General features: G+C 40.4%; 1 protein-coding gene across 2 annotated transcripts in view; it reads left to right on the top strand.

The window, feature by feature from the left end:
• LOC126483992 (uncharacterized) overlaps positions 1-14,569 on the top strand; it is a 91,573-nt gene that overhangs the window by 12,089 nt on the left and 64,915 nt on the right. For both annotated transcript variants that reach the window (XM_050107297.1, XM_050107298.1), the window contains exon 4: positions 1,400-1,648. In XM_050107297.1, the coding sequence (XP_049963254.1) occupies positions 1,400-1,648 (249 nt within the window). The remainder of the gene's footprint in view (positions 1-1,399; positions 1,649-14,569) is intronic.

The raw sequence follows: 14,569 nt of genomic DNA, 5'->3' as shown, positions 1-14,569 counted from the left end.
TGGAACATAAAATGTAAGAATATTACTGGCTAGCACACATTAATGTTGGTTATTGCTCTGATTAAAACCAGGTTCCTAGATAAAGGAAAGTTCATTGAGAGCAGTACAAGTTATGTCATACTTTGCAATAGTTACACAGAAGAGAATGCCACATCTGAAGTCTTCATTTTGCAGCGAAGACCAGTATGATGAATGAACACCACGTTGCGGCTGATACAGTCTATTAATGACTCATGAAACTTTGCTTACCTTCTCCGAATACAAATTTATGACATTCATTTGGCTAAAGTCTAGATGAGGGGCACTGCTAGTCGTGGCCGTCTACTGCTGGAAGATTGACAATGCATCAGTTTCACCAAGCCAGTGGGATGATATTTTCATGTGACCAGTGAGAGGTAGGAAAAGAGGCAGTGAATTTCTAGCACCCCCCAGCCCCGCCTGGCCCCCATCTTACAGGATGATGAGGATTGTAAGAACCGTTTCTACAGCTATCTATATGTTGTTCTTGCCAAAGTGCATCAGGCAGATAAACTCTTATAACATGATGATCTACTGCTATAGTGGGAAAAGAGAATCAGTTGTTGGGAAGTGCCATTAGCAAAAAAGGAATAAGAATATAAAAGAGTGAACTTTCATTGTCAAAGGCAACTTCAATAAAATTCTTCTGGTTATGTGACAGCATTCTATGTGATGAAACTACTGATTTCTTGCCTACTGCATCAGGGTGAGCCTTACGGAGGCTGCATGCAATATTAGACAAGATGTTGGTAGTCTTATGACTTAATATTTGGTCACACAACCAGAAGAATTTAATCGAAAAAAAAAAAAAAAAAAAAGAGTAGGAAACATCTGTGCCACAGAATTACTGCTTCTTGGTCTTTTGCTGAACAAAGACCTCTTTATCACTAGCATCAATTTCCATGTACCTGTATGTTTCAAGACTGCATGGGTCCATCCATGTTCCAAAAACTGATGTTTTACCTTACTACGCAATAGAAAAGTTATCATCACAGAGATTGAATGGAACAGTGATGATTGTTTGGCAGGCATCAGGCTTCTTATCACTCATCTCAAGTTTTCTGTCCATCGAAAGTGTCTTACCCATTTCATCAACCCCTGTGTTTGCAGTGGGCATGTAATATTAAGAAGCAAATAAAGAGTGTTAAGATCAAATGCTTATAAGCTGCACTGTTCATCTAGCCTATAATGCTAATTGTGGCTACTTTGAAAGAAAAAAGAAGTGTTCACACAGTGAAAACTTCCATCAACTACCAACCATTTCTGATAGCCTTTATTTCATTTTTTATTTTTTTCCCCCCTGTGTTTGTATTGTTGGTGACATATGGGTGGAAGTAATTTCACTTGAAAATCACAGTTAATACTATTACTTCTGTTCTAGGACACAAATTCAGAAACAGTGGAATATGTAGTCTCTGCTAGTGATAATGTGGAATCTAAACTGAGAGAGACTACAGATGCTTCCTGTAGTAACAGTAATTTTCGGCCTGCTGATATAACAGCAAAAAATGATGATGCTAGTGAAGTCTACTATTCACATATTTACAATTGCATTGTGAGTGATACCTACCCAGAAGACTATTCTGAGAGCTACTACACAGCACTGAAGAAGAGAGCTAGGAATTATTGTGTGAGTAAGGACTGTATTCCTGAACTGCATGCATGTTGGATCTTTATAAGTTCTAGTCAGTTCAGTTGTAAATCAAAACCTTAATAACTTTTGAGTAATGTTAGTGCTTCTAAGTTAGGTGTTATGATTGTAGTTACTGAAGCAAAGCTCTCATAGGTTTTAAGAATTATTTCTGCTTTGTAAGCTGTAGTGTACTTTGACATTTGATGCTAGTATGTCAAACTTTATGAGGTGGCTGTGGTATGTGGAAACATCCATCACATTCTATTCCCTCCAGTATCACACCATTCATGAGTATGGTGTATTGTAAATGTGTGATTGGTATTGTATATTATGGTAGTTTTAACTCATGCGGAAGGAAGATTTAGACTTTGACATCCCATTGACTATGAGGTCATTTAGAGATGCAGCTTGAAGCTGGGGGTGGGGAAGGAAGTTGGGCATGTCCTTTACAAAGGAACCATCCTGGCATTTGTTTGGAGCTATTTATGGAAGTCATGGAAAGCGTAAATCTTTTTGGTTGGCGAGTAATTTTAACCATGTCCTCCTGAATGCAAGTCCAGTGTTGTAAGCATGGTGCCACATTGCTTGGTTTCAACTCTTCCATCAGTGGACATGGTAACCATGTCACGTAGGTAGCTGTTCTCTAAAAATCACAACAATAGCTGATGGAAAAATAATAAATTTACCTTTTGACTGCTGGAGGCGCACTATCTTCTTGGCACACTGAGGCGCTGTGGCCCACAGTGTAATCCGGCTACCTGGCTCTAAGTGCCTGTTCCTTGAGCTACCACTAGGACCAGGGCGGCCTGCTCTGCCTCACCCGTCTTGTGCTGAATATTTCTGGAGTGACTGGGACTCCAGGTGAAGCACTGTGCCCTCTCAAGGCTGATACAGAACAAATGCTCTCACTACAGAGTTTTCTCAGATGAATTACTGCAGAATCTAACTAAATTGTTAAAACTGTTTTCCATCACTAAGAATTATATCTTGCTTGTAGTTTTTTTACATGATTTTTGTAGCTTATGCTGAAAGCGACGTGATTCATTAGATTTTCCTCAATAGTTTATTGTTCTTTCTTGCATAACCATTTATAACATCTGAATTTCTCTATGGGTTCCTCACTGTACTAACTCAAGAATGAATAAAATAAGCCACAGATCACAGAACATTGTTTTTGTTGTTCAAAATGTTGTATTGTGTCATTTATAGGAGAAAGCGGCATACAGATCTTCATTTATATCGCACTGCAGCATCAGAATTTACTGTTAACAATGGCAGGAACAATTATACTTCACTTCATTAAATTAATTTTGTGATGTGTTTGGAAATTTCACATGGCATACTATTTATTTCTGAGAATACAACAAACTGAGTTGTTCATCATCTGAGTCAGATTCTTTACCTGTTATAGGTACACTGTGTAAAGTGTTCCATCCAGGCACAGAGATGCAGCTGTCCATTGCAGATGGTAATCAGTGCTGTTATAATTTGGAATCACCGGAAATGACCGACTGTCTGCCACAAATACTTTTTTCTTGTGCCATACTTTAATCATTGCACATAAGTACTCAACAGATATTCCAACATTTGAAAGCTGTGAAATATCTCTCTTTTTGTAAATTTAGGAGTTCCTTTTACACTTTGTGAAGATATTTTCCATCCTTCTTTTTGATCGGGATTTGAACCAGCACTGGTGAAGTTAAAAATATATTTTATCTTGTTTTTTACTTTTTTTCATTTTCAAAGTTTTTTTCTGATAGCATTGTTGTATTTGTTCTGTACTGTGACTAGTAATTTGTTTTTTGTGTGGTAATTTTCAAAACAAGGTACGACACACAATGGTACCATGCAAGTTTTATATTCGTACATGCTTTTTTGATGCACTTTCTGTTTCCAGCAAACAAAGCATCTATGCGTTAGCACATTTTTCTTGGAAGCTCACTTGTTATAATGTGTGAAAAATGCCTTCCGACAAACCGTAGAGGATTATTATCGGAACACCTTCCGCTGTCAGCTTTTCAGTACTCTTATGCATAAATTTGTGTAAGTTCCCTTACCAGTGACAGGTTAAACACTGCTGTCGACATTTCATGATGTGTCAGTGACCTGTGTAGGACATGAGTGTTTAAAACAAACAGATCAAGAATGTGAAAAAAGAACTTCTTATAGCACTTCATTGTTTTTCATATACATCTGACAGAGCTAAGCAGCATATCATTACCGTCATCTGCTCCCATATTTGAGTCATAGTTTACCATGTTTTGTGGTTTCTTAATTTTCTCTCCAGTATTTCTCTTTTGCGTATCAACCCTTTCTGTGGTGCTACTAGTGGGCAACATCCACACTTCCTTTTGTCACCACTTTATAGCAAGCATTGTAGTAGTGCACATAAATTTAATATCTCCTTGTTTCAGTTTTTTCTGCAATTTTGGCAAGTTGCCTGTTCTTACAGAAAGTACTGCCTGCATTTGTCCCATGATTGTGAAGCCAGGAAAATAAATCTGGGCTTGAGTACCAATTATTGAGGTAGAAGACATGTTCACGTTCTAAACAGGGCTTTATAGTGTAGCCACTATGTTACCACTTTTCCCCAAATTGTGGAACTCATTCTCTGTTGATGCCCCTGTATAAATAATGAAATCTAAGACATAACCAGTCTTACAGTCACATTACACAAATGTTTTTATTCTGAGTCTACTCTGTTTTGATGGAATGAATTGTCGGCAAGATAAGCATCCTTTGAATAATAACAAACTTTCATCAATGCAGAGTTTCTGATGTGGATTAAATGCACAATGGAAAGATGTACGAACTTTATCGACAATATTCCTAATTTTTAACAATCTGTCTCCTCCAGTATTGGCAGAGCTGTTACTGAAATGTAACATTCTCATAAGAACAAAAAGCTGTCTTTTGACATCAGTTCACTAAAAATTGGAGTATTTAGGAGAACATCTCTGGTTCAGGATTAGCTAATTTTCAGTTTTTTCATGCGACACATGAGGAGACAAACAGCTATGAAACAATACATTTCTTCATATCCAGTATCTTTCCACACTGATGTTCCAGAATGCAATGATTCTGGAGTTTCTCCTTGGTGAATAAATAAAACCGATTTGTTTTGTCGGCTATACAGGGTGTCTCACTTAACTCTGCCACCTCAGATATCTCTGGAACAACAATAGATATTCAAAAACGGTTTTCACCAACATGAACGTATGGCAGGGGCTTAGGAAACCAAATACTGTGCGAAATTTTAAAATGTAAACAAACCCTATTTTCAACACAAAACTGTGTATTTTTAAATTTACACCCCCTATTATTTTGTATGCAATCAATAGCATGAAAAATCACAAAAATAATGGCATTAGTTGCATTGCAATACGTCAGTTACATCCCAAGAAATTGCAAAGTGAAGTTGATGCTTCGAATAAATGAAACACACAGCTAACGCACATCCTGAGACTCAAGTGTGCACCTTACGTTGCCTGTGTCAGGGGCTCTCACAATGGGAAGGTATGCACAATCCACAAAAATAAACAAGTAACACGTCCAATGCAAAGTTACATTTTTTAAATTGTAAATGTTTGTTTATTCTAGCAAAATGACAACTAGAGCTACAATTAGAGATGGCACACTTGAATTCACTTTGCTAAACACATTTACTAGTACCCTGTCACACACAAACTGTATTGTTGTTCATTACATCCAGCATAAAAAAATACACCCACATCATGGCCAATGAAAGTGTGTCATGTCAACATATGCTCAAAGTGCCCTTCATTTGCTTCAGTACACGTTTACAGATGGGTAACGAGAGAGTGTTGCACAGATTGTAGAGTTTCTACAGATATTTCTGCACACGCTGCAGTAATACGATGTTGCATATCCTCTACTGTCGTTGAGGGTTCTTGATACACTCTGTCTCTCACTGCACCCCACGGAAAGAAGTCCAATGGCATCAAGCTGGGGGGGGGGGGGGCATGCTGGCCATTGCACAGTACCTCCCTGCCCCATGCACCTATTTGGAATGTCTCTGGCAACTTTTGCATTGTGTGCGGAACACCCATCGTGTTAGAACCACATCGATTGCCGAGTTTCCAATCGTAGATCCTTCATGAGGAGTGCTTGTATGTGTTGAAGAAATGATGCATTCGCTGTCCATTCAATGTTCCATGGTAAAAATAGGGATCTACAATACAGTTAGCAATGATACCACACCAAACATAGACACTCCACTGTCATTGATGAGCAACTTGGCGAATCCAATGGGGATTCTGCACGAACCAGTAGTGCATGTTCCGCAGATTCACATTATTTGTAAATGAAGCCTCATCCGTAAACAACATATTGCTTAGGAATACTGGATTACCTTGCAACTGCTAAAGTGCAAAATGACAGAATGAATTCAGGATTCAAAGCATTCCCATACAGTTCTTGGTGCAGTGAGATATGGAACAGATGAAACTGATGCCCATGCAAGATTCTGTATGCACTACTGTGGCTTATTCCTACACCTCGTGCAATTTCTCGTACACCCACCTGAGGATTGTGTGCTATGGCAGCCAGAACAGCAATTTCATTTCCATTGCCAGTCGCTGGCATTGTACGTCAACATTTTGTGGGAGCCCAGCTTCCTGTTTCCGTGAGTGTCTTGCAGATGTTGCCAGTGGTTCAACTTGATGGACACCGCCGATCTGGGTAGCGTTCAGCGTACATTGTCAAAGCTGTGGTTGCATTCCTGTAACATTCGTCATAAATTAAAACAATATCTAGTTTTTCTTCATTACTGAAGGCTGGCATATCGACTAGATGAAGGCAATTGTAACAAGCCACAAGGAAACAGGTTTTAATGTGGCAACGTATGTGAATTATGTTACAGTATGAGAGCAGTTCAGCAGACCAGATTAGGAGACACTTGTACACTGAAGGTGTACCGTGTGCTGTGGTGATACTGGTATGTTTATGGCAGGATACAGGCAACCCCTGCTCTGAGCACAGTACTGCATGCAATGCATTACGTCATAAACTGTGACGCGGTTGCGGTAGCCACATATTTCAGAATGTATGATGTTTAGAAATGTGAAACCAAGTGTGTTACCACTAATTGTACCTCTAGCTGTCATTTCGCAACAATAAACATTATACGCAAGACATCCCTCATTCTGATACCGCGTTATTTGACACACACAGGTGGACCAGTTCAAGTAAGGTACAGCTCAAAAAGGGGCTAAACTATCACCCTTTTGGAGTGCCATCAGTGAAATACAGGCCAATGATGTGTTGTCACAATACCACACCGTACATTAACACTCCACTGATGTAGTACATCAATCATGTCACAGTTACCGGCAGCATGAGGTGCACACTTGAGTCTCAGGACTTGCGTTAGCTGTGCGCTCCATTTATTTCAAGCATCAACTTAGCTTCATAATTTCTTGGGATGTAATTGACATATTGCGATGCAACCAACGTCATTATTTTTGTGATTTTTTTTTTATGCTATTGATTGCATATGAAATAATAGGGCGTGTCCATTTAAAAATACTCAAATTTATGTTGAAAATCGTATGTGTTTACATTTTAAAATTTTGCACAGTATTTGGTTTCCTAAGTCCCTGCTGTACATTCATGCTTGTGAAAACCGTTTGTGAATATCTATTGTTGTTCCAGAGATATTTGAGGTGGCAGAGTTAGGTGAGACTCCCATAAAAAATAACATGAAAACTGACAGAATGCTTGGCTCATTCTCTATTTTACACATGTCCCGATAATGTATCATCAAATGTGTGTGATCAACTGGCTGAAAATCATTTTCTTTCCAGTCAAATTTCTCTCTTAAGACGTGATTTCTTCATAGGCATTTCACTATCACTTTCTTCAGATTGAGATCAGCCAACATCTCTTGTTGAAAAACGAGACTACATTGACACCCCTGTTGACTTGGACAGTTTATGACTACAGTTTTCTGATTCTGTGGAAGAGCTATCAATTTCCTCAAGATCAAGTAGTTCATCCTCATTGTCGCTCCTCATAAGACTCTCCATGATTTCTTCCTCAATGCACCCATGACATCTTGCCATTTTCTTTGTAAAATACAGGACCCAAAGAACACTGAAGTAAATTCCACTGAACAGTGAACTGTATTGCAAAGCCTAGGCTCACAACAGACAAAGAATTGGACAACAAGCTATCGTCCAGAAAAGCGAAAAGCTACTGAGGCATAGGGTGGGAGGTCCACTGTGTGAGTTATCTCGTCATCAGCACTCATATAGCACTCGGGGGTCAGCAAATGGGTGCGACTTAACTTGTCAGCAGTGTTCAGGGGAAAACCGGTGGCTGGCAGGCAGTATGACAAGTAAACTCATCAACAGTCATATGATTCAAAATAGTGCCTTGCAATAACACCACTCCAGCATTTTTAACTGAGTTATACTGTGCTCTCATTTTCCTTTTTAAGATTATGATGAGATGCAACAGAATTTAATTAATTTTAAATATGGAAACTCCAGTCATCCATTAACGGTTTTAAAATTTCATTGTCAGTAATATTATGACATTATGTGTCCTCCACCAGACTGAACTGAGGGAGCAACAGAAATAGATAGAGAGGAAAAAAGTATTGGATGGACTAGATGTGGATGGAAGGGAAAGAGCAATAAGCAGCCTGTTGATTATGTTATAACCTTACACTTTTCTTACCATTTGTGGCATGTCTCTGTGTGTACTGAAATCACAGTTCCATGAGAACTAAAATCTCATCTAATTTGCGAGAGATATAGTGAAAACTTCACATAGTTTATAAATTTGTGACTCATACAACAATTCCCTTCCTCAGCTTACCTCCTCTGATGTGCATATCTTAATGTGTATTTTTTTTATGACCATGCTATTATCCACCATGTTCATTCTTTTAACTTTTAGATGTACATTATAGAAAAAGGAAACAAATAGTGTGAATTGAAGTCATTAGTTAGTTATAAACATGCTAAACAGTGCAACACATTTTGTCTGCTTTGCATCTGTCTTCTAATTGATAAATGGTGTGTCACTATCCATAATTATTTCAGAAACTAGGTTTACTCAAAATTTCAGACACTAATCACAGTTCCAGGTCATTAACACTAGTGCAGATAATGGTTTTCAACAACAGTGAAGTAATTAGATGCACATATGAGCAACTTTAGAATGTTGTACCTTTTCTGAAATTGAACTTGTTACAGCATAATGTCTAAGCATTCAATGTGCATTATATAATGCGGCTATTTATACATGTCACTCAACAGAATATTGTGTATGCTCTCTTCATTATGAATTAACTCGTTCTTTCTCAGTCACACACTGTCCTTACAAATCTCATCACAAAGAAGAGCCTTCAAGGATGGGGAATGAACAGAAGCAGCCCATTCTGGTTTCTTGTGTAAAGTGCTGACATCAAATTATGATCAGTGCAATTCTATTTAGACTGATAGCTATGACAATTACTCCTGTGTTACTGTACATAAAATAGCATTTTTGAATGAAAAAACCTCTGTTCTTGCTCTTATACTACTTAGCTCAATCAAAGCCTTTATGTGACTTAGCATAGACCACTATCAACTGTCAGCCAAAGAAAGCATTCCAGTATATATGGCAATCAGTTCCACAAGCATTCAGTCAATTTCAGATCACTCCAGTTTCTTGCAGGGATATCACTCTTACAAGTGAACTTCTCATGGGATTGATTATATTTCAAGCAAAATTTTGAAAGGTTGTTGTTCTGAGGTAACTACTAACTCAGTCGTGCATATATTTTACGAAGTATCTTTCCAGGCTAAGTACTCCATTGATAGACCATCCTATTAAGAAAGGTGGTAGGACAGATACTAAGTAATACGTTACATTATAACAACCTTCTCAAAAGTTTTGTAGAAGATAATATATGAGCGTGATTCAAATGAAAAACTTAAAAATGGTGTAATATTTTTAATTGTAACAGTGAACAAAAAACCTACGTGTCATAGTATGTCCGTATTTCACCACTTCCGAAGTGTGTAGATACCACAATGAAAGAATTCTTTTAGTCATACACCAGGGTTTTCACCTCTTCATCTCCTGCCTCCCATTGCTTCTTTGCCAGCACCGAACAGATAAAGTCACTGGGAGGAAGGTCTGGTGAATGAGGATGATGTACCAGACATTCATATTACTTTTCTGAATAATCAAAACTGTCTTACAGGCTGTATGCAGTCGGGTGTTGTCATGCTACAGCAATATTCCTGAAATAAGAAGACCCCACTGTTTACTCCTCATTGCAGGATGAAGCTGATTTTTCAGCATGTCTGAATAAGAAGTACTGATTAGTGTCAAACCCCTATCTTTGTAGTGTGCCAAAGTTACACCATTTGCATCCCTGAAGAGAATTAGGATGATTTTTTCAGCAGACTGTGCACTATTTTTTTGTTTTGACAATGAGCTGTGGCACCATTCTCTGCTTGACCTTTTTGTTTCTGGTTGGTGGTAGTGAGCCCACAAGCAAACGAGGCAAAAGTTTTTCACAGGCATCAATGCCTTTCGATTTGACAGTCAGTTGATGTGGCACCCATCTTGCAGACACTTTTTTGAAGTGCAGTACATTGTGATCAATATTCTGCACTGAACCAGTACTTATCTTCAAACTTTTGACAATGTCATTAAGAGTTACGCATTTGTTCTCCTTTACCAGGTCCTCTAGTAATACAATGTTCTCATCTGTCACTAAGTGGTGATCCTGCCCCGGTCTTGGGTCATCCGCTACAGAAGTTACACTGCTTTTAAACTTCCTACACCACTCATACACTTGAAGAGAATGACCATTACATTTCCAGCAGACAGTTGAGCGTTTATTTTAGCAATGAGCTGTGGCACCCTTCCTTGATTGACCTTTTTGTTTCTGGTTGGTGATAGTGGACCAAAGTGGTGATAGTGGACCAAAGTCTCATCACCAATTTATTGCTGTTGGTGCCTGGGTAGAAAGCTTGAAATGTAAACATTTAGTAAGACGACAAAAAATCATCAAATTCATCAGCGAATGTGATGTTATGGCTTTGGAGAAATGTTGGAAGCAGAGATAAGTATTGTGTACAAGAAGACATTTAATGTCAAATTCCAACGTTGCTTACATAATTAACACTGACTAGACTGGATGCCAGCATATAATGGGTTACTGGATTGCTGGGGTGTAATGACCATTTTGGTGAAAAACCTCAATCTCTCCAAAACTACCCACTCTTATACAGCACAGCACTGTTTCAGGGAGACTGTTACCTCATGTATTTTTATGTATACAGGAGCTTGCCACTAAATTTGGTCCTCTGCCTGCTGGTACTGTAAAGAAATTAGAAGGAAACTATAAGAATATTGACATCTTGGGTTGTCTGGTGTTCTGCCGGATATCAGCGTCGTACTAGCACAATATTTTGGTCACGTAGCTCGTAACCTTCATCTGGTGCGACCTGAGACTGCTCCTCGAGTGGACCTGGTCCAGTATTTATGCCTATGGCCTTCCCCCTCCACCAACGGCTGCAGGCACTTCCTCTGTGGTCCGCGCCCATTCCCTGCGACCTGCTGGAGCGTTGCTGCTCCGTTTTCCGTCCGCTGTGGTTCTAGGTGTTCCCTCTGCGGTCCGCGCCCACCAAACCCGCTCCTGGGGGTTTCATCTATGGTCTGGGGTACCAGGCGTTCCCCCTGCGGTCCGCGCCTGCCCACCACGACCTGTTGGAGCGTTGCCGCTCCGTTTTTCGTCCGCTGCGGCTCTGGATGTTCCCTCTGCGGTCCGCGCCCACCAGTCCCACTTCTGGGTGTTCCATCTTCGGTCTGGTGCACCTGGCAGTCCGTCAGGGGCTTGTTTTCCATCTCCATGTCTCTGGTTCTTCTGTTTGTGTAGTGTTGCAGCTGGTCCCGTTGCTCCTTTAACAATTCCAGAGCTGGATCCCAGGCTCTGCTTAGCTGGTACCCTGTATCACGGTTCATAAGATCGTCAGACATTTTAATTTCTATCGATTCTCTTATAACACTGTCCCAAAATCTGGGTGTTTGTGCTAGAATCTTGGTATCCTCATACTTCATGGCATGATCTAGTTCTAGACAGTGTTCAGCAGTGGCTGACTTTGTCACCTGTCTTAATCTAATGTGCCTCTGATGTTCTTTGCCCCTGATCTCCACAGTTCTTGTCACTTGGCCAATGTAGGACATGCCACATTGACAAGGTATATTGTAAATCCCTGGTTTTCGTAACCCTAGGTCGTCTTTGACACTCCCCAGCAGTCCCCCGATCTTGTTGGATGGACAGAAAACACACTTGATATTGTGTTTATGGAGGATCCTACTGATTCTGGCAGAAATAGAGCCAGCATAGGGCAGATATGCCACCTTCTTTGCTTCATCTTGGTCTTCTGCAGGAACCTGTGGTATAGTGGCTGGTTGGAGTGCCCTCTCAATTTGTCTGTCCGTGTATCCATCCTTGGAGAAAACTGTTTTGAGACATTCTATCTCTATAGGTAGATTCTCTTGGTCTGACAGGGCACGTGCTCTGTGGACTAAAGTCTTCAGAACCCCATTCTTCTGTGCAGGGTGGTGACAGCTGCTGGCCTGCAGATATAAATCAGTGTGTGTTGGTTTTCGGTATACACTGTGGCCAATTGATCCATCTGCTTTCCTCTGGACTAGTACATTCAGAAATGGCAGCTGGCCATTCTTCTCCAGTTCCATGGTGAACTCGATATTAGGGTGGCATGAGTTAAGATGTTCAAGAAACTCATTGAGCCTGTCCATCCCATGTGGCCAGATCACGAAGGTGTCATCCACATACCTAAAGAAGCATGTGGGTTTAAATGTGGCTCTCTCCAATGCCCTCTCCTCAAAACTCTCCATAAACATGTTGGCAACCACAGGGGACAGTGGGCTGCCCATAGCTACACCTGCTGAATGGACACCGTGAAACCTGCAGGGCTGCCCATAAATCTGTTGAGTGCAAGGGGGTGGAGATCTCTTCTGAACTGCACTTTCAAAGGCAGCCCAGATATGCTCAATAATATTCATGTCTGGGAGATTAGTGGCCAGCGGAAGTGTTTAAACTCAGAAGAGTGTTCCCAGAGCCAGTCTGTAACAATTCTGAAAGTGTAGGATGTGGCATTCTCCTGCTGGAATTGCCCAAGTCTATCGAAATGCACAATGGACATGAATGGACACAGGATGTCAAATTTTCAGAGTGTTCGGAATAAAGTTCCTGAATTTCCTGCCCTCCAGAAAGCGTGTGGCACGCAAATTATTCTCAGGACTGAGACCTGGCTGAACCCTGAGATAGGAAGTTCTGAAATATTTAGTGAGGGTTGGAACATGTATCAGAAAGACAGATTAGACACCGTAGGAGGTGGTGTCTTCATTGCAGTTGACAAAAATATTGTGTCTTCTGAGGTCCAAATAGAGTGTGATTGTGAAGTGATCTGGACACATTTAACAGGGCTAGGAGAAATAGTTAATTGTTGCGTGTTATTACCGGCCATCAGGTTCCACCGTGACAGTCCTAGAATCATTCGAAAGTAGTCTACACTCTGTATCGCAGAAGTACCCGGATCATGCTATATTAGTTGGAGGCGACTTCAACCTAGTATAGACTGGGATGTCTATGGATTCATTACAGGTGGTACAGACAAGCTGTCATGTGAATTACTTTTGAACACATTAATCGAAAACTGTCTTGAGCAGCTAAATCGACAGCCAACGCGTAATGGAAATATGTTAGATCTGGTAGCCACGAACAAACCAGACCTCATCAATGGTGTCAGTGTTGAGACAGGGATTAGTGATCATGATGTTGTCATTACAACTATGGTTACGAAAGTTAAAAAGTCGGTCAAGAAGGCTAGGAGAGTATTCTTACTAGAAAGAGCAGATAAGCAGTTGTTAGCATCTCACTTAGTAAATGAATCGACTTCATTTACTTCCGGTACGATGAGTGTGGAAGAATTAAGGGCAAATTTTAAACACATTGTAAATCACGCGTTGGAGAAGTATGTGCTGAAAAAGTGGGTTACGGACGGAAAAGACCCACCATGGTTTAACAGCGCAATATGGGGAATGCTCAGGAAGCAAAGACAGTTGCACTCGCGGTACAAGAAAGATCGGGAGATTCGTGCTGCTGTAAAAAGAGAGAAGCACGAAGCTTACAACCACTATTACCGTCATACCTTAGTAAAAGATCTTGCTGAAAACCCAAGGAAATTCTGGTCTTACGTAAAATCAGTAAGCGGGTTGGAGGCTTCCATCCTGTCACTCACTGATCAGTCTGGCCTGGCAACGGAAGACAGCAAAACGAAATCTTTCACGCAGGAGGACTGTACAAACATATCTCCGTTTGAGTCTTGTACAGATTCCCGTATGGAGGACATAGTGATAGACATCCCTGGGGTGTGAAGCAGCTGAATGGTTTGAAAATAAATAAATCGCCAGGTCCTGATGGGATTACAATTCGGTTTTACAGAGAGTACGCTACTGCCTTGGCTCCTTACTTAGCTTGCATTTATCGCGAATCTCTTGCCCAACGTAAAGTCCCGAGTGACTGGAAAAAAGCGTAGGTGACGCCTGTATATAAGAAGGGTAGAAGGACGGATTCTCAAAATTACAGACCAATATTCTTAACATCGGTTTGTTGCAGGATTCTTGAACATATTCTCAGTTTGAATATAATGAATTTCCTTGAGACAGAGAAGTTGCTGTCCATGCATCAGCACGGCTTTGTAAAGCATTGCTCCTGCAAAATGCAACTCGCCCTTTTTTCACATGATATCTTGTGAACCATGGATGAAGGGTATCAGACGGATGCCATATTCCTTGACTTCCAGAAAGCGTTTGACTCGGTGCCCCACTGTAGACTCCTAACTAAGGTACGAGCATATGGGA

This window comes from Schistocerca serialis, chromosome 6 (assembly GCF_023864345.2).
Source record: "Schistocerca serialis cubense isolate TAMUIC-IGC-003099 chromosome 6, iqSchSeri2.2, whole genome shotgun sequence".
NCBI lineage: Eukaryota > Metazoa > Arthropoda > Insecta > Orthoptera > Acrididae > Schistocerca > Schistocerca serialis.
This window is presented reverse-complemented; position numbering and strand designations above follow the sequence as displayed.